The 27604-nt window shown below is 37.1% G+C and overlaps 2 protein-coding genes, 1 long non-coding RNA gene and 1 pseudogene across 3 annotated transcripts; all 4 read left to right on the top strand.

Annotated features, from left to right (window-relative positions):
• Positions 1-786: 786 nt before the first annotated feature.
• LOC128170066 (uncharacterized) lies at positions 787-1578 on the top strand. Its single transcript, XM_052836048.1, has 3 exons — positions 787-872; positions 1092-1258; positions 1386-1578. Exons 1-3 carry the CDS (start codon positions 787-789, stop codon positions 1493-1495), a joined length of 363 nt encoding a protein of 120 aa, XP_052692008.1. The 3' UTR covers positions 1496-1578.
• Positions 1579-1781: 203 nt separating this feature from the next.
• Positions 1782-4289, top strand: LOC128170067 (uncharacterized; annotated as a pseudogene).
• Positions 4290-4519: 230 nt separating this feature from the next.
• On the top strand, positions 4520-6298 carry LOC128170068 (uncharacterized). Its single transcript, XM_052836049.1, has 4 exons — positions 4520-4644; positions 5443-5546; positions 5766-5932; positions 6060-6298. The coding sequence occupies exons 1-4, from the start codon at positions 4576-4578 to the stop codon at positions 6167-6169; spliced, it is 450 nt and encodes a 149-aa protein (XP_052692009.1). The 5' UTR covers positions 4520-4575; the 3' UTR covers positions 6170-6298.
• Positions 6299-19606: 13308 nt separating this feature from the next.
• LOC128170064 (uncharacterized) lies at positions 19607-20900 on the top strand. The gene is made up of 3 exons (XR_008241655.1): positions 19607-19987; positions 20088-20220; positions 20829-20900. It is a non-coding gene; the product is annotated as an uncharacterized LOC128170064 (long non-coding RNA).
• Positions 20901-27604: the final 6704 nt, after the last annotated feature.

The following is a 27604-nucleotide window of genomic DNA, read 5'->3' on the forward strand; positions in this document are numbered from 1 at the left end:
TGTTTGCAATCATTTTAATCAGATAAACAATGAAAAATATAACATATTTACATGAACTGAGAACCCCATAAAAGGACATTTCACATTTTACACACTCTCATCATTCACACATTACCATACATTCAGTGCACATTATTTAAACAGAGCAATCATTAAATGTAATACAAAATTCATATGATAGGTATAATATAACAAACATTTCAAACATGCTAACTACACCCCCCCACCCCACCCACCCATCTATGATAACCCCCCCCCCCCCACTTAGCTACTTCCTATTTAACTTTGGATCTGTTAGTGACTTACTATACGTGTCTTTAGACTTTTTATCATAGAGCTGATATCTTTTAGTTCTATAAAATTTTCTTTGGAATTATATTTTAATAGTTTTTGTTTCATTTTAAAGTAATTTTGCCTATTTTGCTGTTGTTTTAGATGATGGACCACTCTACTTCCTTTTACAACAGGTGCCCCTACAGATTCACAAAGTTCCAATGTTGAATTTCCATGACCCTGATTGAGTGAGTGCACAACTTTATGTATTCTACTTTCAAAATTTGTACTACTTGTAATACATTTTGGATTTGATTTAAAATATGCCCTATTAACAGATTCAGATTTTTGTGTACAAGTGTGATATTTAATTCTATCAAGATTATTAAGTCCCAAAGTCAGATTTACACAGTCTTTTAACAAGCACATGTCTTCTGTCATGCTTAATTCAAAGTCACAAGGCAACACTGAAGAGTTCCACTTGTTGTTTTTCAGTCCGCGACAGGAGAAGGAATGAAGTTGGCAGGACTTTCCGCACTGTCCTTGGTAGCAGCTGATGATGGAATGGACAGCAGTTTACATGGCCCGTTTCATCAAAGGTAAGTCACTGGAGTAGTGTTTGTAGCAGTTTTCGTACTCGGTCCTGCATCTAAGCTTCAGGTCCAGGGCAAATCTCCTCTGCATGGATTCTCTCATAGCCTTTGTTCTTCCAGGAAACATGTGACTGCTGAATGGAGCCTTAGCAGTTAGTTTTCTATGAGATTCAAAGAAGTGGCGCAGGTCTTTGAGGTTTTCAATCATATGCCCTTGCTTTTCAGATGCACCGGAAGCAGCAGCACTATCTCCATCACTGGTGAAATGGGAAATGATGAGTGGACAGTCATCACTTTGCAGCTCACTGATGCATTTCGCAGCCCATCTCTTTTTGTCTTTAATGGTGGTCTCTGGAGGAATGGTTGCAGTGCAGCCTTCATGTCCGGGGCAGGTAAATTCCTTTCCCTTGGCTCTAAGATTGGTGCCTTTCTTGCACAGTTTATTGCCACAAAACACTGCCACAACATTGTTCTTCTTGGTAACATTTTCACTTAATGTGTATGTAACTTGTGTGGCAGCTTGGAATGGTGTTTTCCCTATCGCACTGAAGGTGGCATTGTTATACCGGGCATCTCCTACCGCTCTTATAGGTGTATTGGCAAGTCCACATTTCTCGTTAAGCTCTTGAATGTCCTGTCTTATTTTCTTCATGCTGTTTTTGCTCACATCAGTGATGATTTTGCCTACTTTGTTGCAGGTCTGAAGAATGTTGGTGGCTGATGCTGGTTCGATGTTTGCGCAAAGAAGCATACCACGCAAGCCCTCTGTTGTAAGGCTGGTACCCAAGTGGCCGACAGCCATGGCAACATTAAACTGTGCGGCTCTCCGTCCCCTTCCTGATCGACTGACTTCCTCGTACAGCTTTTCACGGTGACTGGTGTAATGGCACATCTTGCATCGAATGTAAAGGATCCATGCCAGGCCTCTCTTTTCCTCCCCATGCTGGTTCCAGTCCAGGGAACCGTCAAAGTCCAGGAATTTCTGTGAGTGCTCTTTAAATGCATGGTTCCATAGTTTAGCAGTTTTTAACCGGGTTTTACAAAGGAAAAATGGGGTTATTAAAATGGTGAAAATGACGGGCGTACGGGCGGGCGGACGGGCGGCTGCCAAAAGGGTACCCTCATTGTACGGATAACTCCTCCTACAGTTTTCAAGATAGGAAGTTGTTCTTTTGCAGATCAATTGTACATATATCAGACATGTGCATATTGCTAGGATTTCGATTTCTGATTATTTATGAAAAAAATACCAGCTTTTGAACTTAGTCAATTTTTGGCAAAAAATTGCATATAGGGTACCCTCATTGTACGGATAACTCCTCCTACAATTTTCAAGATAGGAAGTTGTTCTTTTGCAGATCAATTGTACATATATCAGAGGTGTGCATATTGCTAGGATTTCAATTTCTGATAATTAATGAAAAATATACCAGCTTTGGAACTTAGTCATTTTTGGGCAAAATATTGCATATAGGGTACCCTCATTGAACGGATAACTCCTCCTACAGTTTTCAAGGTAGGAAGTTGTTCTTTTGCAGATCAATTGTACATATATCAGAGGTGTGCATATTGCTAGGATTTCGATTTCAGATAATTAATGAAAAAAATACCAGGTTTTGAACTTAGTCATTTTTTGGCAAAATATTGCATATAGGGTACCCTCATTGTACGGATAACTCCTCCTACAGTTTTCAAGATAGGAAGTTGTTCTTTTGCAGATCAATTGTACATATATCAGCGGTGTGCATATTGCTAGGATTTTGATTTCTGATTATTTATGAAAAAAATACCAGCTTTTGAACTTAGTCATTTTTTGGCAAAATATTGCATATAGGGTACCCTTTCACCTTATCCATTTCACTGGATACGGGTTGACATGGATTATGGATACAGTTCACATAAAAGAAAACCCAGTTTGCTGTCACATTGACAGCTTTTCACTTGTTTCTTGATGGAGCACTTTGAAAAGTCTGGAATTGGGATTTGGTGACTCTGCATCCATGTAGGAGTCTACCAGCTGCACTTTACTTGGCCAGGGTCGCAAAATCATCATTTGACTGCCTCTAGGCTCAGCATCGCTTATTGTGAATATTCCATCCTTCTGCTGCTGTACGACATCCTGAAACTCTTCTTCACTCAGCCTTTTTATAGGACATAGACACTGTACTGGGCTGGTGGTACCCCCCCCCCACTTAGCTACTTCCTGTTTAACTTTGGATCTGTTAGTGACTTACTATAAGTGTCTTTAGACTTTTTATCATAGAGCTGATATCTGTTAGATCTATAAAGTTTTCTTTGGAATTTATATTTTAATAGTTTTTGTTTCATTTTAAAGTAATTTTGCCTATTTTGCTGTTGTTTTAGATGATGGACCACTCTACTTCCTTTTACAACAGGTGCCCCTACAGATTCACAAAGGTCCAATGTTGAATTTCCATGACCCTGATTGAGTGAGTGCACAACTTTATGTATTCTACTTTCAAAATTTCTACTACTTGTAATACACTTTGGATTTGATTTTAAATATGCCCTATTAACAGATTCACATTTTTGTGTACAAGTGTGATATTTAATTCTATCAAGATTATTAGGTCCCAAAGTCAGATTTACACAGTCTTTTAACAAGCACATGTCTTCTGTCATGCTTAATTCAAAGTCACGAGGCAACACTGAAGAGTTCCACTTGTTGTTTTTCAGTCCGCGACAGGAGAAGGAATGAAGTTGGCAGGACTTTCCGCACTGTCCTTGGTAGCAGCTGATGATGGAATGGACAGCAGTTTACATGGCCCGTTTCATCAAAGGTAAGTCACTGGAGTAGTGTTTGTAGCAGTTTTCGTACTCGGTCCTGCATCTAAGCTTCAGGTCCAGGGCAAATCTCCTCTGCATGGATTCTCTCATAGCTTTTGTTCTTCCAGGAAACATGTGACTGCTGAATGGAGCCTTAGCAGTCTGTTTTCTCTGAGATTCAAAGAAGTGGCGCAGGTCTTTGAGGTTTTTAATCATATGCCCTTGCTTTTCAGATTACTGGAAGCAGCAGCACTATCTCCATCACTGGTGAAATGGGAATTGATGAGTGGACAGTCATCACTTTGCAGCTCACTGATGCATTTCGCAGCCCATCTCTTTTTGTCTTTAATGGTGGTCTCTGGAGGAATGGTTGCAGTGCAGCCTTCATGTCCGGGGCAGGTAAATTCCTTTCCCTTGGCTCTAAGATGGGTGCCTTTCTTGCACAGTTTATTGCCACAAAACACTGCCACAACATTGTTCTTCTTGGTAACATTTTCACTTAATGTGTATGTAACTTGTGTGGCAGCTTGGAATGGTGTTTTCCCTATCGCACTGAAGGTGGCATTGTTATAACGGGCATCTCCTTCCGCTCTTATAGGTGTATTGGCAAGTCCACATTTCTCGTTAAGCTCTTGAATGTCCTGCCTTATTTTCTTCATGCTGTTTTTGCTCACATCAGTGATGATTTTGCCTACTTTGTTGCAGGTCTGATGAATGTTGGTGGCTGATGCTGGTTCGATGTTTGCGCAAAGAAGCATACCACGCATGCCCTCTGTTGTAAGGCTGGTACCCAAGTGGCCGACAGCCATGGCAACATTAAACTGTGCGGCTCTCCGTCCCCTTCCTGATCGACTGACTTCCTCGTACAGCTTTTCACGGTGACTGGTGTAATGGCACATCTTACATCGAATGTAAAGGATCCATGCCAGGCCTCTCTTTTCCTCCCCATGCTGGTTCCAGTCCAGTGAACCGTCAAAGTCCAGGAATTTCTGTGAGTGCTCTTTAAATGCATGGTTCCATAGTTTAGCAGTTTTTTCTTGATGGAGCACTTTGAAAAGTCTGGAATTGGGATTCGGTGACTCTGCATCCATGTAGGAGTCTACCAGCTGCACTTTACTTGGCCCGGGTCGCAAAATCATCATTTGACTGCCTCTAGGCTCAGCATCGCTTATTGTGAATATTCCATCCTTCTGCTGCTGTACGACATCCTGAAACTCTTCTTCACTCAGCCTTTTTATAGGACATAGACACTGTACTGGGCTGGTGGTACCCCCCCCCCCCCACTTAGCTACTTCCTGTTTAACTTTGGATCTGTTAGTGACTTACTATAAGTGTCTTTAGACTTTTTATCATAGAGCTGATATCTGTTAGATCTATAAAGTTTTCTTTGGAATTTATATTTTAATAGTTTTTGTTTCATTTTAAAGTAATTTTGCCTATTTTGCTGTTGTTTTAGATGATGGACCACTCTACTTCCTTTTACAACAGGTGCCCCTACAGATTCACAAAGGTCCAATGTTGAATTTCCATGACCCTGATTGAGTGAGTGCACAACTTTATGTATTCTACTTTCAAAATTTCTACTACTTGTAATACACTTTGGATTTGATTTTAAATATGCCCTATTAACAGATTCACATTTTTGTGTACAAGTGTGATATTTAATTCTATCAAGATTATTAGGTCCCAAAGTCAGATTTACACAGTCTTTTAACAAGCACATGTCTTCTGTCATGCTTAATTCAAAGTCACGAGGCAACACTGAAGAGTTCCACTTGTTGTTTTTCAGTCCGCGACAGGAGAAGGAATGAAGTTGGCAGGACTTTCCGCACTGTCCTTGGTAGCAGCTGATGATGGAATGGACAGCAGTTTACATGGCCCGTTTCATCAAAGGTAAGTCACTGGAGTAGTGTTTGTAGCAGTTTTCGTACTCGGTCCTGCATCTAAGCTTCAGGTCCAGGGCAAATCTCCTCTGCATGGATTCTCTCATAGCCTTTGTTCTTCCAGGAAACATGTGACTGCTGAATGGAGCCTTAGCAGTTAGTTTTCTATGAGATTCAAAGAAGTGGCGCAGGTCTTTGAGGTTTTCAATCATATGCCCTTGCTTTTCAGATGCACCGGAAGCAGCAGCACTATCTCCATCACTGGTGAAATGGGAAATGATGAGTGGACAGTCATCACTTTGCAGCTCACTGATGCATTTCGCAGCCCATCTCTTTTTGTCTTTAATGGTGGTCTCTGGAGGAATGGTTGCAGTGCAGCCGTCATGTCCGGGGCAGGTAAATTCCTTTCCCTTGGCTCTAAGATTGGTGCCTTTCTTGCACAGTTTATTGCCACAAAACACTGCCACAACATTGTTCTTCTTGGTAACATTTTCACTTAATGTGTATGTAACTTGTGTGGCAGCTTGGAATGGTGTTTTCCCTATCGCACTGAAGGTGGCATTGTTATACCGGGCATCTCCTACCGCTCTTATAGGTGTATTGGCAAGTCCACATTTCTCGTTAAGCTCTTGAATGTCCTGTCTTATTTTCTTCATGCTGTTTTTGCTCACATCAGTGATGATTTTGCCTACTTTGTTGCAGTTCTGATGAATGTTGGTGGCTGATGCTGGTTCGATGTTTGCGCAAAGAAGCATACCACGCATGCCCTCTGTTGTAAGGCTGGTACCCAAGTGGCCGACAGCCATGGCAACATTAAACTGTGCGGCTCTCCGTCCCCTTCCTGATCGACTGACTTCCTCGTACAGCTTTTCACGGTGACTGGTGTAATGGCACATCTTGCATCGAATGTAAAGGATCCATGCCAGGCCTCTCTTTTCCTCCCCATGCTGGTTCCAGTCCAGTGAACCGTCAAAGTCCAGGAATTTCTGTGAGTGCTCTTTAAATGCATGGTTCCATAGTTTAGCAGTTTTTAACCGGGTTTTACAAAGGAAAAATGGGGTTATTAAAATGGTGAAAATGACGGGCGTACGGGCGGGCGGACGGGCGGCTGCCAAAAGGGTACCCTCATTGTACGGATAACTCCTCCTACAGTTTTCAAAATAGGAAGTTGTTCTTTTGCAGATCAATTGTACATATATCAGACATGTGCATATTGCTAGGATTTCGATTTCTGATTATTTATGAAAAAAAATACTAGCTTTTGAACTTAGTCAATTTTTGGCAAAATATTGCATATAGGGTACCCTCATTGTACGGATAACTCCTCCTACAGTTTTCAAGATAGGAAGTTGTTCTTTTGCAGATCAATTGTACATATATCAGAGGTGTGCATATTGCTAGGATTTAGATTTCCGATAATTTATGAAAAAAATACTAGCTTTTGAACTTAGTCTTTTTTGGCAAAATATTGCATATAGGGTACCCTCATTATACGGATAACTCCTCCTACAGTTTTCAAGATAGGAAGTTGTTCTTTTGCAGATCAATTGTACATATATCAGCGGTGTGCATATTGCTAGGATTTAGATTTCCGATAATTTATGAAAAAAATACTAGCTTTTGAACTTAGTCATTTTTTGGCGAAATATTGCATATAGGGTACCCTCATTGTACGGATAACTCCTCCTACAGTTTTCAAGATAGGAAGTTGTTCTTTTGCAGATCAATTGTACATATATCAGAGGTGTGCATATTGCTAGGATTTTGATTTCTGATTATTTATGAAAAAAATACCAGGTTTTGAACTTAGTCATTTGTTGGCAAAATATTGCATATAGGGTACCCTCATTGTACGGATAACTCCTCCTACAGTTTTCAAGATAGGAAGTTGTTCTTTTGCAGATCAATTGTACATATATCAGAGGTGTGCATATTGCTAGGATTTAGATTTCCGATAATTTATGAAAAAAATACTAGCTTTTGAACTTAGTCTTTTTTGGCAAAATATTGCATATAGGGTACCCTCATTATACGGATAACTCCTCCTACAGTTTTCAAGATAGGAAGTTGTTCTTTTGCAGATCAATTGTACATATATCAGCGGTGTGCATATTGCTAGGATTTAGATTTCCGATAATTTATGAAAAAAATACTAGCTTTTGAACTTAGTCATTTTTTGGCGAAATATTGCATATAGGGTACCCTCATTGTACGGATAACTCCTCCTACAGTTTTCAAGATAGGAAGTTGTTCTTTTGCAGATCAATTGTACATATATCAGAGGTGTGCATATTGCTAGGATTTTGATTTCTGATTATTTATGAAAAAAATACCAGGTTTTGAACTTAGTCATTTTTTGGCAAAATATTGCATATAGGGTACCCTTTCACCTTATCCATTTCACTGGATACGGGTTGACATGGATTATGGATACAGTTCACATAAAAGAAAACCCAGTTTGCTGTCACTTTGACAGCTTTTCACTTGTTTCTTGATGGAGCACTTTGAAAAGTCTGGAATTGGGATTTGGTGACTCTGCATCCATGTAGGAGTCTACCAGCTGCACTTTACTTGGCCAGGGTCGCAAAATCATCATTTGACTGCCTCTAGGCTCAGCATCGCTTATTGTGAATATTCCATCCTTCTGCTGCTGTACGACATCCTGAAACTCTTCTTCACTCAGCCTTTTTATAGGACATAGACACTGTACTGGGCTGGTGGTATCCCCCCCCCCCCCCCCCCCCACTTAGCTACTTCTTGTTTAACTTTGGATCTGTTAGTGACTTACTATAAGTGTCTTTAGACTTTTTATCATAGAGCTGATATCTGTTAGATCTATAAAATTTTATTTGGAATTTATATTTTAATAGTTTTTGTTTCATTTTAAAGTAATTTTGCCTATTTTGCTGTTGTTTTAGGTGATGGACCACTCTACTTCCTTTTACAACAGGTGCCCCTACAGATTCACAAAGGTCCAATGTTGAATTTCCATGACCCTGATTGAGTGAGTGCTCAACTTTATGTATTCTACTTTCAAAATTTCTACTACTTGTATTACATTTTGGATTTGATTTTAAATATGCCCTATTAACAGATTCAGATGTTTGTGTACAAGTGTGATATTTAATTCTATCAAGATTATTAAGTCCCAAAGTCAGATTTACACAGTCTTTTAACAAGCACATGTCTTCTGTCATGCTTAATTCAAAGTCACGAGGCAACACTGAAGAGTTCCACTTGTTTTTTTTCAGTCCGCGACAGGAGAAGGAATGAAGTTGGCTTTCCGCACTGTCCTTGGTAGCAGCTGATGATGGAACGGACAGCAGTTTACATGGCCCGTTTCATCAAAGGTAAGTCACTGGAGTAGTGTTTGTAGCAGTTTTCGTACTCGGTCCTGCATCTAAGCTTCAGATCCAGGGCAAATCTCCTCTGCATGGATTCTCTCATAGCTTTTGTTCTTCCAGGAAACATGTGACTGCTGAATGGAGCCTTAGCAGTCTGTTTTCTCTGAGATTCAAAGAAGTGGCGCAGGTCTTTGAGGTTTTCAATCATATGCCCTTGCTTTTCAGATGCATTGGAAGCAGCAGCACTATCTCCATCACTGGTGAAATGGGAAATGATGAGTGGACAGTCATCACTTTGCAGCTCACTGATGCATTTCGCAGCCCATCTCTTTTTGTCTTTAATGGTGGTCTCTGGAGGAATGGTTGCAGTGCAGCCTTCATGCCCGGGGCAGGTAAATTCCTTTCCCTTGGCTCTAAGATGGGTGCCTTTCTTGCACAGTTTATTGCCACAAAACACTGCCACAACATTGTTCTTCTTGGTAACATTTTCACTTAATGTGTATGTAACTTGTGTGGCAGCTTGGAATGGTGTTTTCCCTATCCCACTGAAGGTGGCATTGTTATACCGGGCATCTCCTACCGCTCTTATAGGTGTATTGGCAAGTCCACATTTCTCGTTAAGCTTTTGAATGTCCTGCCTTATTTTCTTCATGCTGTTTTTGCTCACATCAGTGATGATTTTGCCTACTTTGTTGCAGTTCTGATGAATGTTGGTGGCTGATGCTGTTTCGATGTTTGCGCAAAGAAGCATGCCCTCTGTTGTAAGGCTGGTACCCAAGTGGCCGACAGCCATGGCAACATTAAACTGTGCGGCTCTCCGTCCCCTTCCTGATCGACTGACTTCCTCGTACAGCTTTTCACGGTGACTGGTGTAATAGCACTTCTTACATCGAATGGAAAGAATCCATGCCAGGCCTCTCTTTTCCTCCCCATGCTGGTTCCAGTCCAGTGAACAGTCACAGTCTGGGAATTTCTGTGAGTGCTCTTTAAATGCATGGTTCCATAGTTTAGCAGTTTTTAGCTCACCGAGACGAAGTCAAGGGGAGCTTATGCTATACCCTCGGCGTCGGCGTCCGGACCTGGTTAAAGTTTTTGTTGCATGTCCTGTATCTAAGCTATTACTTGTCGTATCTTCACCAAACTTGCATGGATGATGCATCTGGACCTACTTATGGACTTGAAAGACTAGGATGCTGAATCTGAGTCCTAAATTTCAGATGCTGGAGGAGGTAAAGGTTGTTGGACCAGGTTAAAGTTTTTGTTGCAGGTGCCCTTTGATAGCAATATCTAAGTTACTGCAGGTCCATACTTCACCAAACTTGCATGGATGGTGTGTCTTATGATACTGATGCACCAGACAGGCTTGAATGCTGAATCTGAGCTATAGGTTTCGGATGCTGGAGGAGGTTAAGGTTTTTGGAGCAGGTTAAAGTTTTTGTTGCAGGTGCCCTTTGATAGCAATATCTAAGTTACTGCTGGTCCTTACTTCACCAAACTTGCATGGATGGTGTGTCTTATGATACTGATGCACCAGGCAGGCTTGGGTGCTGAATCTGAGCTATAGGTTACAGATGCTGAAGGAGGTTAAGGTTTTTAGAGCTGGTTAAAGATTTTGTTGCAAGTGCCCTCTGATGATGATATCTTAGTTACTACTGGTCCTAACTTCACCAGACTTCTATGGATGGTGCATCTTATGATACTGATGCACCAGACAGGCTTGAATGCTGAGTCTGAGCCATAGGTTTCTGATGCTGGAGGAGGTTAAGGTTTTTAGGTCACCTGAGTCACTCAGGTGACCTATTGCAATTGGTCTTCGTCCGTCGTCGTGCGTTAACAATTTTACATTTTTAACTTCTTCTTGAAAACTACCAGGCCAATCGTTACCATTTTTGGTGTGAAGCATCTCTATGGTAAGAAGAATCTAAATTGTGAAATTTATTGCTCTACCACCCCTGGGGTGCCACGGGAGGGGCCAAATATGCAAAAAAAAGCCAAATTTTCAAAAATCTTCTTCTCTACTTCCACACAAGTGAGGAAAAAACTGAATGCATGGTTATGATGTCCATGAGGCCCTCTACCAAAATTGTGAAATTTATGGCCCCTGGGTCAGGGGTTCTGGCTCTAGGGTGGAGCCAATATGGCCATATAGTAAAAATGTATTAAATCTTAGAAAATCTTCTTCTCTACTCCCATATATATTTGTTAAAAACTAAATGCATGATAATGATGTCCATGAAGCCCTCAACCTAAATTGTGAAATTCATGACCCGTCGGTCAGGGGTTCAGGCTTTAGGGTGGGGCCAATATGGCCATGTAGTAAAAATGTATTAAATCTTAGAAAATCTTCTTCTCTACTCTCATATATATTTGTTAAATATTAAATGCATGATTATGATGTCCATTAAGCCCTCTACCTAAATTGTGAAATTCATGACCCCTGGGTCAGGGGTTCAGGCTCTAGGATGGGGCCAATATGGCCAAATTGTAAAAATGTATTAAATCTTAGAAAATCTTCTTCTCTACTCCCATATATATTTGTTAAAAAGAAAATCTTCTTCTCTACTCCCATATATATTTGTTAAAAACTAAATGCATGGTTATGATGTCCATGAAGCCCTCTACTTTAATTGTGAAATTCATGACCCCTCGGTCAGGGGTTCAGGCTCTAGGGTGGGGCCGATATGGCCAAATAGTAAAAATGTATTAAATCTTAGAAAATCTTCTTCTCTACTCCCATATATATTTGTTAAAAATTAAATGCATGATTATGATGTCCATGAGGCTCTCTTCTAAAATTGTGAAATTCATGACCCCTCGGTCAGGGGTTCAGGCTCTAGGGTGGGGCCGATATGGCCAAATAGTAAAAATGTATTAAATCTTAGAAAATCTTCTTCTCTACTCCCATATATATTTGTTAAAAATTAAATGCATGATTATGATGTCCATGAGGCTCTCTACTAAAATTGTGAAATTCATGACCCCTTTGTTAGGTGTTCATGCTCTAGGGTGGGGCCAATATGGCCATATAGTAAAAATGATTTAAATCTTAAAAAATCTTCTTCTCTACTCCCACACATGTGGGCAAAAAACTGAATACATGGTTATGATATCCACAATCTCCTTTACCTAAATTGTGAAATTCATGGCCCCTGGGTCAGGGGTTCAGGACATGAGGGGGGGGGGGGGGGGCAATATGGCAATTAAGTGTTAATGCATATAATGTTTAAAAATCTTCTTCTCTATTCTCACACATCTGTATAAAAAAACCGACTAATAATTATGTTTACCAGGAAGTCCTCTACTGAAATTTTAATTTTCATGTCCCCTGGGGTATGGGTTTTGACTCTAGGGCAGGGCCAAAATGGATGTATAGATGCTAATGCATATAACGTTAAAAAATTATCTTCTTTACTCCCACACACCTGAAAGGAAAACTAAATTCATTATTTTGTAGACCAGATCTTTTAGTTTTTCACCAAAATTATAGGTTTCACAGTTCTTTTTGAATTATATGTGGTTGTCATTACAAATTTATAATTTTTCTACTCCAGTATGAAACCTAATTAATTAGATGCATATATGAGACTCCATGACAAGTTTGTGTATTGGATATATGCTACTCAGGTGACCGTTAAGGCCAATTGGCCTCTTGTTAGAGCTAGTTAAAGTTTTTGAAACAGGTGCCCTCTGATGATTATATCTTAGTTATTGCTTGTCCTAACTTCACCAGACTTCCATGGATGATGCGTCTTATGATACTGATGCACCTGACAGGCTTGAATGCTGAGTCTGAGCCATATGTTTCAGATGCTGGATATGGTTAAGTTTTTTGGAACAGGTCACATGTTTAATAGATGATAGTACTATTTCAAACTTGCATAGTTGACTAAACTGTAATATGAATGAATCACAGAGGAAGCTTCAGATGCAGAGCTTGATCTCATTTATCAAGGATGCTAAAAAATATATCTTAGTTATTACAGGTCCTTACTTCACCAAACTTGAATGGATGTTGTGTCTTATGATACAGATGCACCTGACAGGCATGGATGCTGAATCTGAGCCATAGGTTGTGGATGCTGGAGCAGGTTAAGTGTTAATTGCTAGTGCCCTCTGATGATGATATCTTAGTTATTACTGGCCTGAACTTCACCAAACTTGCATGGAGATGCGTCTTATGTATACTGATGCACCTGACAGGCTTGAATGCTGAATCTGAGCCATAGGTTTCGGATGCTGGATGAAGTTTAGATTTTTTTGAACAGGTCACATGATTTATAGATGATAGCTTGCATAGTTGATTTAACTATATTATAAATGAAACGCAGAGGTTGCTTCAGATGCAGAGCCTGATCTCCATTATCAAGGATGCTAAAGAAATCTCCTACCTCACTTAAACTTAAATGATATAACACGATTCCTATGAAAAAATATTGTATGATATGAAACACTTTTGTTTAATATGATACAATATAATATCATGTTATATTATATAAATAGTGCCTGTTTGGGAGGGTAACAGTTGAAATTGACACCCCGAGAAAACCATTGTCAACCGACGCGAAGCGGAGGTTGACAATGGTTTTCGAGGGGTGTCAATTTCAACTGTTATCCTCCCAAACAGGCACTATTTATTTTGTTATACTGAATGTCTTTTTTAAAAATTTTAAGAAAATTTTACTGCTTTTATATAGGAATAACGTGAATTCTACAGCGAACCGTACGCGCATAATTTTCGCGCATGTAACATTTTTTAATGTTACCCGTTGCCAAGTGCGTTGCTAACGCTGAGGGTAATAGTAAATATTATTAACTGCGTCTTAACCAATCAGATTTCAGTATTTAACATGAAAGTATAACAATGTAAAAAGTTATATGATATGATATGATATTGTATCAATTTTTTTGATATTTTATGATTTGATAGTGTATCATGATATTGTTATACCCCTGCTCCGAAGGAGAGGGGGTATACTGTTTTACCCTTGTGTGTCTGTCTGTCTGTCTGTCCGTAACAAAAATTTCTGTTGCATTTACCTCAGCAACTATTTATCGCAGATGCTTGAAATTTTAACACAGTGTTTGTTAAGGCATGCCATATTGTGGGATATATTTTTGTACCAATTGGACGTCAACTTCCTGTTAAATGACGACTTTGCTTATTTTTTAACCAAAATTTTCAAACAAATTTTCGTCAAAGATTTCTCAGCAACTGTTTATTGCAGATGCTTCAAATTTTTACACAGTATTTGTATAGGCATGCCATATCGTGGGATATATTTTTGTACCAATCAGACGTCAATTTCCTGTTAACTGACGACTTTGTTATTTTTAGCAAAACTTTTCAAACAAATTTCCGTCAAAGAATTCTCAGAAATTGTTTATCGCAGATGCTTGAAATTTTTACGAAGTATTTGTATAGGCATGCTTTATCGTGGGATATATTGTTGTACCAATCGGACGTCAACTTCCTGTTAAATGATGACTTTGTTTTTTTTTTGCCAAAATTTTCAAACAAATTTCCGTCAAAGATTTCTCAGCAACTATTTATTGCTGATGCTTGAAATTTTAACACACCATTTGTTTAGGCATGCTATATTGTGGGATATATTTTTGTATCAATCAAACGTCAACTTCCTGTTAAATGACGACTTTGCTTATTTTTTAACCAAAATTTTCAAACAAATTTTTGTCAAAGATTTCTCAGGAACTATTTATCGCAGATGCTTGAAATTTTTACACAATATTTATACCCCCGCTCCGAAGGAGAGAGGGTATTCTGTTTTACCCTTGTGTGTCTGTCTGTCCATCTGTCTGTCTGTCTGTCTGTCCGTCAGTCCATCCGTCTGTCTGTCCGTCCGTAACAAAAATTTCTGTCGCATTTATCTCAGCAACTATTTATCACAGATGCTTGAAATTTTTACACAGTGTTTGTTAAGGCATGCCATATCGTGGGATATATTTTTGTACCAATCGGACGTCAACTTCCTGTTAAATGATGACTTTGCTTATTTTTTAACCAAAATTTTCAAACAAATTTTTGTCAAAGATTTCTCAGCAACTATTTATCGCAGATGCTTGATATTTTTACACAGTGTTTGTATAGGCATGCCATATCGTGGGATAGATTTTTGTTCCAATCAGACATCAACTTCCTGTTAAATGACAACTTTGTTTATTTTTAGCAAAAATTTTCAAACAAATTTTTGTCAAAGATTTCTCAGCAAGTGTTTATTGCAGATGCTTCAAATTTTTACACAGTATTTGTATAGACATGCTATATCGTGGGATGTATTTTTGTACCAATCTGACGTCAACTTCCTGTTTAATGAGTACTTTGTTTATTTTAAGCCAAAATTTTCAAACAAATTTTCATCAAAGATTTCTAAGCAACTATTTATTGCAGATGCTTGAAATTTTAACACACTATTTGTTTTGGCATGCTACATTGTGGGATATATTTTTGTATCAATCGGACGTCAACTTCCTGTTTAATAATGACTTTGTTTATTTTTAGCCAAAATTTTCAAACAAATTTTCGTCAAAGATTTCTCAGCAGCTATTTATCGCAGATGCTTGATATTTTTACACAGTGTTTGTTAATGCATGACATATCGTGGGATATATTTTTGTACCAATCGGACGTCAACTTCCTGTTAAATGAGTACTTTGAGCGGGGGTATCACTAGTGAGCATTGGCTCACAGATATCTTGTTTTGTATAGTATTGTATATTATGATACAATATTATATTTTATCACATAATATTGTAATCATTTGATATGATACAATGTTATATCAAATTATATTGTATCATATGATACAATATCATATTATGTATCAAATATTATACAATATCATACAATACAATATATCATACTATATTATACAAAATAATATCATATGTTTCAATGTTATGATGTATTATGTAATATGATATTGTATCATATAATACAATATTGTATTATATATAATAATGTTGTATTATGTGATCAAATACAATAAGGTTTAACACAATACAATGTCATGTCATATTTACAATATCATCTTTGTTTAATACTGTATTTTATTGTATTATATGATATATATTGTAAGTATGATAGGATGCAATATTTAATTTTATATTATTATATTGATTAATATATGAACATATGATTATCATACAATTTTTTAACAGATGATATATGATTTTGTGTCAAAACAGAATCCATGAATATCCAAGATCATAATGTATGATTTTCATATAATATGATAAATGTGGTCTCATAGGGGTGATGCCTCGTCTCGGTGAGCTTTGTAATCTGTGATTACCTATGTTTTCTTGATGGAGCACTTTGAAAAGTCTGGAATTGGGGTTCGGTGACTCTGCATCCATGTAGGAGTCTACCAGCTGCACTTCACTTGGCCCGGGTCGCAAAATCTTCATTTGACTGCCTCTACGCTCAGCATCGCTTATTGTGAATATTCCATCCTTCTGCTGCTGTACGACATCCTGAAACTCTTCTTTACTCAGCCTTCTTATAGGACATAGACACTGTACTGGGCTGGTGGTCACCCCCCCCCCCCCCCCCCCCCCCCACTTAGCTACTTCTTGTTTAACTTTTGATCTGTTAGTGACTTACTATAAGTGTCTTTAGACTTTTTATCATAGAGCTGACATCTTTTAGATCTATAAAATTTTATTTGGAATTTATATTTTAATAGTTTTTGTTTCATTTTAAAGTAATTAGTGCCCCGCAAGGATTTGCGGGTGCCCTATAGTAATCACTCTGTCCGTCCGTCCTTCTGTCCGTCCGTCTGTCACTCTTCCATCCACAAATTTCGTGTTTTTTTCTTTTATTATGGTTGCCCAATCAAGTTCAAATTTGGTATGGTAGTTCAGTAGGCAGAAATACATATTTTGATGCTAAGTTTGGTTCTCTATGTCTTCTGGTTTGGAGCTGGGGTGGTGGGGTAGATTCGTAACTATGCATAAGAATGAATGGGCTAAGAGAGATAACTGCTGAGAATGAATGGGCAAAGAGAGATAACTGCTGAGAATGTTACCATTGTATACATGGAAGGCTGTGCAATATTTGTCCTTTGGGATTCATTAACCTTCCACACTATTTTATTTTTTAATTATTTATTTTATTTTTTTCTGCCTTAATGCTGTTAATTTTAACAGGTAATCAGATAATAACCCCATTCTGTCATTTCTGAAAAAAAAAATCTTATTGTAAATTTAGAGGAAAAGGATGAGAGAGCAGAACAATTAATCCCCTGGGATTAATTATCTTGCCTGCTGCAGAAAATTTAGAGGCTTATCTCTATCTGTCATATGAAGATTAATGAACACTTTTGTCTGCACTGATGTTTTAAACTCTCATTCCATGAGCTGCACCCTAATATTTTTTACCCCTCAGTTTAAAGGATGGTATTTGATAAAGAATATATTTCATTCTAGTCCAAATACTTATATTCTGTAAAATAAAAAAAATTATATGAATTACAATAAATTTAAAAAAAAAAAAATCATTATTAGATAAGTTTTTTGATTCTTTTTTTTTTCTTTTTAATGGATGTTTTGGTGTTGTTGTTTTTGGTTGCTATGTTTATATTGAAGGAAACTTAAGAATAGTACCTGAAAATGTGCCTTCTGTAAGCCCTGATTAAATTCAATAAATGGATGAGAGCAGGATAATTAATCCCCTGAGATTAATTATCTTGCCTGTTTCAGAAAATCTAAGGTCTGTCTTTATCTGTTATATGTATTACCGTACACATGTGTGTGCAAGTGATGTTTGTTTGAAGTTGAGGCAAAGCCTAGGTATCATTGCATTGGTATCAATTCTTTGTTTTTCTAACAAATTTTATTTCATCCCATGTTAACCTCCTTTATCCCATGGATATGACTCATTGGATATTTTTTGGATATCCCACAGTTGTGACTTTACAATGGGATTTGCGTAGGCATAATGAAGTAAAATAATGTGGAGTTTAATAAACAGTGTAAAAATTGATTGTGGTGTATAAAACATGAGATAAATAGAATCTCATATGATTTGTAGTATAATATGATTTTTATCCAACTTGTGTGTTTTATCCCCTCACTAAGGCTCAAGAAAAAAATACTTAAATTGTTGGATGAAAATCATATCCAACTACAAATCATGAGATCCTATATATTGCAGTTCTTTACATCTTATGCTAGGCATTTATTTCTCATCATTGTTAATATAAAGAGGATGGAATTCAAAGTTTTTTTCACGTCTCTATATTAATTGTCATAGCGGGGCCCTTCCTGACTGGTCAGTTTTCTAGTTTTGCCTATTTTGCTGTTTTTTTAGATGATGGACCACTCTACTTCCTTTTACAACAGGTGCCCCTACAGATTCACAAAGTTCCAATGTTGAATTTCCATGACCCTGATTGAGTGAGTGCACAACTTTATGTATTCTACTTTCAAAATTTCTACTACTTGTAATACATTTTGGATTTGATTTTAAATATGCCCTATTAACAGATTCACATTTTTGTGTACAAGTGTGATATTTAATTCTATCAAGACTATTAGGTCCCAAAGTCAGATTTACACAGTCTTTTAACAAGCACATGTCTTCTGTCATGCTTAATTCAAAGTCACGAGGCAACACTGAAGAGTTCCACTTGTTTTTTTTCAGTCCGCGACAGGAGAAGGAATGAAGTTGGCAGGACTTTCCGCACTGTCCTTGGTAGCAGCTGATGATGGAATGGACAGCAGTTTACATGGCCAGTTTCATCAAAGGTAAGTCACTGGAGTAGTGTTTGTAGCAGTTTTCGTACTCGGTCCTGCATCTAAGCTTCAGGTCCAGGGCAAATCTCCTCTGCATGGATTCTCTCATAGCTTTTGTTCTTCCAGGAAACATGTGACTGCTGAATGGAGCCTTAGCAGTCTGTTTTCTCTGAGATTCAAAGAAGTGGCGCAGGTCTTTGAGGTTTTCAATCATATGCCCTTGCTTTTCAGATGCACCGGAAGCAGCAGCACTATCTCCATCACTGGTGAAATGGGAAATGATGAGTGGACAGTCATCACTTTGCAGCTCACTGATGCGTTCCGCAGCCCATCTCTTTTTGTCTTTAATGGTGGTCTCTGGAGGAATGGTTGCAGTGCAGCCTTCATGTCCGGGGCAGGTAAATTCCTTTCCCTTGGCTCTAAGATTGGTGCCTTTCTTGCACAGTTTATTGCCACAAAACACTGCCACAACATTGTTCTTCTTGGTAACATTTTCACTTAATGTGTATGTAACTTGTGTGGCAGCTTGGAATGGTGTTTTCCCTATCGCACTGAAGGTGGCATTGTTATTCCGGGCATCTCCTTCCGCTCTTATAGGTGTATTGGCAAGTCCACATTTCTCGTTAAGCTCTTGAATGTCCTGCCTTATTTTCTTCATGCTGTTTTTGCTCACATCAGTGATGATTTTGCCTACTTTATTGCAGGTCTGATTAATGTTGGTGGCTGATGCTGGTTCGATGTTTGTTTGCGCAAAGAAGCATACCACGCATGCCCTCTGTTGTAAGGTTGGTACCCAAGTGGCCGACAGCCATGGCAACATTAAACTGTGCGGCTCTCCGTCCCCTTCCTGATCGACTGACTTCCTCGTACAGCTTTTCACGGTGACTGGTGTAATGGCACTTCTTACATCGAATGGAAAGGATCCATGCCAGGCCTCTCTTTTCCTCCCCATGCTGGTTCCAGTCCAGTGAACTGTCACAGTCTGGGAATTTTTGTGAGTGCTCTTTAAATGCATGGTTCCATAGTTTAGCAGTTTTTTCTTGATGGAGCACTTTGAAAAGTCTGGAATTGGGGTTCGGTGACTCTGCATCCATGTAGGAGTCTACCAGCTGCCCTTCACTTGGCCCGGGTCGCAAAATCTTCATTTGACTGCCTCTACGCTCAGCATCGCTTATTGTGAATATTCCATCCTTCTGCTGCTGTACGACATCCTGAAACTCTTCTTTACTCAGCCTTCTTATAGGACATAGACACTGTACTGTGCTGGTGGTCCCTGTCCTTTTCTGGCCCTTGTTGTGAGGAATGTTTTCTTTTTTGTACTGATGTTGATGCAGCCACTTTGGTCCTTTCTTTGGTATGATTTATATTGAACTTTACACTTGTAGACTTTTTCTTATAAAATGATGTTGTGTGTGGTGCAAATTTTTAAGTATTGTAAACTTTCATCATTTTAGAGCCGCAATGTCGTCTAAGAGGAACCCCATCTTTAATGACTGATTGAAAAGCCTCATCACCCCCCATTGCTTAAGAACCTCTTATCTTTATCACTAGCCATTAATCAGTGACCACCGTTATGAAAGCTCCAAGGTACATTATTTAAGACTCTTCTGGCACCATTTTTTTTATTCTCTGTCTTAATTTGTCTTAGAATTAAAATTAACAACTTTTTGCTAATTAATTCCAATATTTAAGTCATTTTCCTTTTTTTTAGCTAATTAATATCTATTAATTAGAGATGAATTTTTTTAAAGCACATACACATAAACTCTAACATTTCAGGTTTCATTTCATTCCAAGCTCTTTTCTCAATATCTCACTAATTAAATTTTATTGAGTTTTGAAAAGATGAACTGTAGATGAATTTTAACAGAAATTTACTCCAGAATTCAGCAATCTGTTAAGAAGAGTTATCTCCTACTTTTTAAGCCCTTAGGGTCAAAAGTAGATTTTCATACACTAGCATATAGGAGATAGATACCTACTAGACATTTTCTGCAAATTTCATTAAATTTCATAAACTTTAAGTTGTCTTAAAGGTCTTACGCAAGAAAATAGTTCCATATATATGGAGACAATTTCTTTTCTTTCTTCTTTTTTTGGCACCTTATTTAGGGCCTATAGTATTGATTTTGGACTCAGTGGCGAGGAGATTTATTGGAATTGTCACACTAATTTCAATGGAATTATTTTTTTAGATGCGCATGATGCAACTTCCTGGATGGTGCTGAGCCTGTTTGTCAACATGTGGAACCCACGTGTACTTAGGGGTAGGTATGTTTACTAACAATTATCTCTCTTAGAAAACGCATAAGGCGTTATTTTTCTGATCTAAAATTTTTCTTGAAGCATTTAACTAAAATTTCTCGTTCATGAATTATATGCTGAGAAGATAGTTAATTAATTTACTGAATTAAAGCTATATGTAACATATAGTGAAATTAATTCCTTGTGTGAGACATTAATGATCTTCACATTTAACCTGATAATGGCAGAATTTGAGGAAGAACACGTACAAATCAAGATATACTTGACAGATGTTGGGTTGTAAAATCATCGCTGCATCATTTATAGAATGTATAAAAATGACCAGCTAAATTTTTTTAACAAATATTATGTACTTAAATGATCTATAGATCCTCTGTTTTGTTAATATTGTTTTCATTACTGAACACCCTAGCCGATCTCTGTGAACATTTCAACCAGAGATCAAATCACATGGAAAATAGTTGGTTCAATTGAAATATAACTCTGTTTTAAGTAAATATAAAAGCTAAAGTAAATTAATTTCTCTCTATAAAAAAATGATGCATTAAAACACAAATTATATTACATACAAGTTAAATAAATAAATACGCAGATACAAATTCGCGTACAATTTGTTAACATTGTTTTCATTACCTCACACCTTAGTCGATTGCCAAGTAAATTTCAGCCAGCAGATCAAATCACATGGAAAAAAGCAGACTCAATTAAAATACAACCCTTGTTTTAAGTAAATATAAATTATATCATAAATTCTTTTGTTTCTGTAAAAATGCATAAAAAAAGAATTATATTACAAGGCTATTGGTTGCTTATGTCAAGTCAACCTTTAAGAGTTTTGCCTTAAGGTAAGGTTTGCGGTTACAGGGAGACAACTCACACATTTTCATTGTGACGTAACACCAACTACCCTTTATTTCAGTTATGACGTCAAAAATTATGTGACGTCATAATTGATTTCAGTTTTTTTTATTTCGCGGGTTTTTTTTAGTTTCAATGAAAAAATAAGAGGACACAAGCATTTTATCAATTTCCACGAAAACGAAATCCGCATCATATGGTTTTGAATAGTGTTTTAGAAACATCAGATTACACATATTCTAAGATACGTTTTTCCTGAAATCGGTGGACTTGGAAAGGTTTCAAATAAGATGTTTTCGTTTACATAATAGTAGTCCAAAATTAAGACTTTTGTTGCATTTTATTCTATTTTTAGATAGTTCATCAGAAATTAATAAAAGTGAATCATGATATTAATAGTGATATTATTTTTGAACATTTTAAGCATAAATAACCCACATAATAGTCACATATAAAATGTACATATTTTCACGAAATTGTTTACATTTCATCAAAATGAAAATTGGAAATCATGAACTTTGACCTTTTGTAGTTATAAAACAGGACGGGCAAAATTCATTTGAATTTCATGAGAAAAAAGACTTTAGTATAGTGAACCAAATGGTATGTAACTTTGGTACAACCTCTAAAAAATGCAAGCCACAAACCTTATCTTAATCCTATCTATGCCTGCTGCTTTTCCTGATGTCAAGGATTTGATGGTTACTGTTATTTTTATACCCCCCGCAAACGAAGTTTGGGGGGGTATATAGGAATCACCTTGTCCGTCCGTCCGTCTGTCCGTCCGTCCGTCCGTCCGTCCGTCCGTCTGTCCGTCTGTCTGTTCGATTCGTGTCCGGTCCATATCTTTCTTATGGAGAAACATTAGAAGTTCTTACTTCAAACAAAGATTGCTTATGACCTAAGGGTGTGTCATGACCTTGAACCAAGGTCATTCGGGCAAGGTCAAGGTCACTGGCAGAAAAAGTGCAAAATTCGTGTCCGGTCCATATCTTTCTTATGGAGAAACATTAGAAGTTCTTACTTCACACAAAGAATGCCTATGACCTAAGGGTGTGTCATGACCTTGAACCAAGGTCATTTGGGCAAGGTCAAGGTCACCAACAAAAAAAAGTGCAAAATTTGTGGCCGGTCCATATCTTTTTAATGGAGAAACATTGGAAGTTCTTACTTCACACAAAGATTGCTTATGACCTAAGGGTGTGTCATGACCTTGACCCAAGGTCATTTGGACAAGGTCAAGGTCAATGGCAGAAAAAAGTGCAAAATTCTTGTCCGGTTCATATCTTTCTTCTGGAGAAACATTGGAAGTTCTCAGTTCACACAAAGATTGCTTATAAGCTAAGGGTTTGTCATGACCTTGACCCAAGGTCATTTGGGCAAGGCCAAGGTCACTTGCAGAAAAGTATAAAACTCGTGTCCTGTCCATATTTTTCTAATGGACAAATATTGGAAGTTCTTAATTCACATCTAGAATGCTTATAACCTGAGAGTATGTCATGACCTTGACCAAAGGTCAATTGAGGAAGTTCAAGGTCATTGTTAAAAAAAATCGGGCTCAGTATACCAATAATTCAAAATGTTTATATTAAGTGGCTGCTTGACATGTGGAATTTCGTTTGATTCGAGTCATGTTTGTTAACATAAGGATGCAAATGTCCTCATGCATTAACAGTTAACTTGAACTAAAATGGAATTTAAAGAATAGAAATTGGTTTGTGTACTCATATAAGCAATAACAGTTTTAAAAAATAGAGCAGTTGTTATTTATAGAAAATGGGCGATGAAATAGATTCATTCAATATTTTCTATAATAGAAAAAATACATGAGTTATGATTTTTCTTAGCGGGGGGTATCAATTGTGAGCTTGCTCACAGTACCTCTAGTTTTCTTTTGTTGGAGGATCAATATTGAGGTCAGTCAAATAAAGTGGCTCACTCAGGCTTAGATCTAAAAGTCTTGCACAAGGAAATAGCCAATCAAACTGAACTTAGTCAATTGTAGTTTCATATATTTATAAATAGAGGCAATTTCTTTTCTTTCTTCCTTTTTTGGCACCTTATTTTAGGCCTACAATATTTAATTTGGACTCATTTACTAGGAAAATTATTACTTAATGGAATTGTCACACTGAATTAGGCCAAAGAAAAAAAATATGTGTGTTTCTGGTTTCCCGACCGACCCTATTTTTTATGCGCCGACCCTAACACTTTTAATTCCAAATCCAAATTACCAACCATAATTGGTTTAAACAATAGAGTATTTACAAATCAGTGTTCAAAAAAAGCTTGTAACAATTCAATAGAAATTCAATAGAAAACACCACTTATCAAAGATTTCTAAGTGCAGATTGACAGTATGGATGAAAGTTATCCTTGGTTATTTTAGCTAAATGATCAATGCAATAAATAGTTTCATAGGGCAGTGATGTGTTAAAAATTAATATAAAGATTTACAAGAAGAAAGCAGAGGCAAATTTTTTTTTTATATTTCTAGGTGTGGAGACTGCAGACATCGTAAGTCTTTAAATAGGCCCAACAATCATTCACATTATAAATATTTTAAAGTGCTGCAGTTCCATTGCAAATGAAATTTTTAAAATTAGTCTTAAACCATTAATTATGTATTCATTTTTTGGAGGGAATTAGGCCAAAAAAAAAAATGGGCAGATTTCAACCAAATTTGTCACAAAGCACCACTAGGTGAAGGGGATTTAAGTTTGCCTGTTCAAATGAAGGGCCACGCCCTCTTTAAAGGGGAGATAATTGAGAATTATTGAAAATTTGTTGGTATTTTTCAAAAATCTTCTTCTCAAAAACTATTCGGCCTGAAAAGCTTAAACTTGTGTGGAGGCATCCTCGAGTAGTGTAGATTCAAGTTTGTTCAAATCATGGTCCCCGGAGGTAAGGAGGGGCCACAAGAGGGAGATCAAGTTTTACATACTAGGAATATATAATTAGAGAAAATCTTTAAAAATCTTCTTCTCAAAAACTATCAGGCCTGAAAAGCTCAAATTGAAATGGAAGCATCCTCAGGTAGTGTAGGTTTGTTCAAATCATGGTCTCCAGGGGTAGGGTGGGGCCACAATGGGGGATCAAGTTTTACATAGGAATATGTAGAGAAAATCTTTAAAAATCTTCTTCTCAAAAACTATTAGGCCAGAAAAGCTCAAATTACTCTCTATCTCAGCTTTGTTCTTCCATAGTGTTCTTGGTGTTTTTGGTTAACCATTTCCTGGCTCTCTTTCTGTATTTACAAGTTTTTTCAGCAGTTTGTTGGTAGGCCTGTTTGATATTCTTCCATTGATTTTCTAATGAGCTATCTTCTTCTTGCTCGAGGTTTTTTAGTAGTCTAAATTTGTTTCTCAGTTCAATACAGAATTTTCTTTAAATATATATTAGGCTTGTTTAGACAGTTGGTATTGATGACCTCTCTCTTTGACTTGTTGTTTTCCTTTGGGTTAAGTCTTTCACCACTCTTGCTCCTATAGGCCTTTCTCTGGTATTCCACCCTCTACTTTTCCAGTATATATTTGGAACTCATGGCAATAGCTGTTTTGATACGGAATGTTGTGGGTTTGGCAGGTAGGTATTGCCTGAATATCATGGCCTGGAGCTCTTCGTAGGGGAATTTGAGACACATCATTGCAGCGAAAGTGCTTACTGATGTGTTCAAATCTGGATCTAGTCATAATTTCAGAGATGGATGGATTTCAAAATGGCCACATATATCCATGCTATGGAATAATTTGGAATTTTGATCACGGAAATGTACATATAAATTCCCTAGAATGCCTTCATTTCCTCAAGTTTTACATCTTTCCACTGATTGTTGGGATTGGTTTCTATGACTCTTGCGGCATATGCATTGGTTTCTCTCACCAAAATTTCAAACAATTTTTAAGGCATCGAGCTATTGCTCTGCAGCCTTCTAGCGATCGTCTGGATTGGCAATCATCCAAAAATTAATGCTCTCCTTTAAAATGCGCACAAGAAATAAGTTCCTTTAAGTATTAAACGTATTACAAGATTTTTATTCCATTTATTCAACTAAATTGTGTACAAAGACCCATCTTTGCCTCCCTGGTTATTAACAACTCATTGCATAAGTATTTGCTGAAACTAAAAAATGGCGGGTGAATACAATAAGGTAACATTAACTAAAAAGTCATTAAGTTTATCGCTTACATTTTAATTGGAGACCGTGCCCGATAGAAATAAAATTTGATATGTAAATTTACTTTTTATCTGGAACGGACTCCAAAATAAATGTAAGCGATAAACTTATCCAGTGATTTTGTTGCAATAAGAAAACACGATAATGCAGTTGGTTTGGTCGAACATTTTAGATAGCACATGTTGTGGATTTGTTTGTAAACAATCATACCATAGGTAATCTTGTTTCAAACGGGAATTGATATGAATAAAAGTATGTTTTATCATTATAATTAGGGACACACTGTTAATTATTCAAATTATGAACCTGTGAAAATTGTTTAAAGACTGTTTAAAGCAGAAAGAAAATATTTTTTTGAACTTTTGAAAGGACTATGTGCGGTATGGACAAATATCTGCCCCCGATTTCAACCAATTTTTAAATAGTATCGTATAAAAATAAAATCTTCACAAATCATTGTAAAGAGGATGCCTATAACTTTAATAATGATTTTAGTCATCATTGCTCACTCCCTGTTTATCTATGATGTCCCCTAAATGACCTTATTCCCGCAAATTTGCAAACAAATGAAGATATTCTCATTTTTGCTCTATATTTTGCATTTGGAAGTATAGAGCGCAGGTCTGCTCAAGTGCGATTTTAACATATGTTTTTCTTCAGATAGTTATACATATTATACTAAAAAATGGTACTTGAGCAAGCCTGCGCTCGATGTTTCCCAGTCGAATAACCATCAGAAAACACCCATATTTTGCTACAAAACATCAATTTATCAAAATAATGCAATATTCATGACGTCATTTCTACATTATGACGTCACTGTGGCGATAACCTTTTACACCTCTATTTCCAATATGATTTTAACTACATTTCACCTTATTTAAAAGCTCTTTCTAAAACTTTGATTTTGGGGGGCAAAAATTGCATAAAACCGCACTTAGTCCTTTCTTTGATATTTGTATTCATGATGAGTTATTGTATTATAAACGCATCACTACCTATTTTATAAGGAAATATACTGATTTTTGTTTTTAAAGCAGCACAAAACATAATTCATTTACTTTTTTATTCTAGTACTATTTGATATACGACTATTAGTAGAGAACTGGAGAAATTCAAATTATTGATATCATATATATTCTATATAAAAGAAAATGTCAGCTCGACGCCTTTGTGGCCGTTCCGGCCTTTGAATTCAGTAAAGAATTTAACAAAGAAATCAAGTTTGATTTTCCACGGTCTGAGCTCAAAAGTTGCACCTACTGCCTCCATAAATAACGATTTGTTTGGTTTTAAACCAGGTTTTCCAACAGAAAACTCCAGTAACTGTTATTGAAATGCATTGTGAAAATGGCAGGCGGGTGGGTGGGCAGCTGGTTAAAGGGTATCCTCATTGTATGGATAACTCCTCCTACAGTTTTCAAGATAAGAAGTTGTTCTTATGCAGATCAATTGTACAATCATTAAAGGTGTGCATATTGCTAGGATTTTGATTTCTGATAATTTATGAAAAAAATACCAGCTTTTGAACTTTGTCATTTTTGGGCAAAATATTGATTTGGGGTTCTCCATTTCTCTGGATATGCTAGGTAATGTTTATCAATTAAGGGTTGACATGGATTATGGATACAGTTCACATAAAAGAAAAACTGGTTTGCTGACAGCTTTTCA

Source organism: Crassostrea angulata, unplaced genomic scaffold (assembly GCF_025612915.1).
Source record: "Crassostrea angulata isolate pt1a10 unplaced genomic scaffold, ASM2561291v2 HiC_scaffold_296, whole genome shotgun sequence".
Classification (NCBI taxonomy): Eukaryota; Metazoa; Mollusca; class Bivalvia; order Ostreida; family Ostreidae; genus Magallana; species Magallana angulata.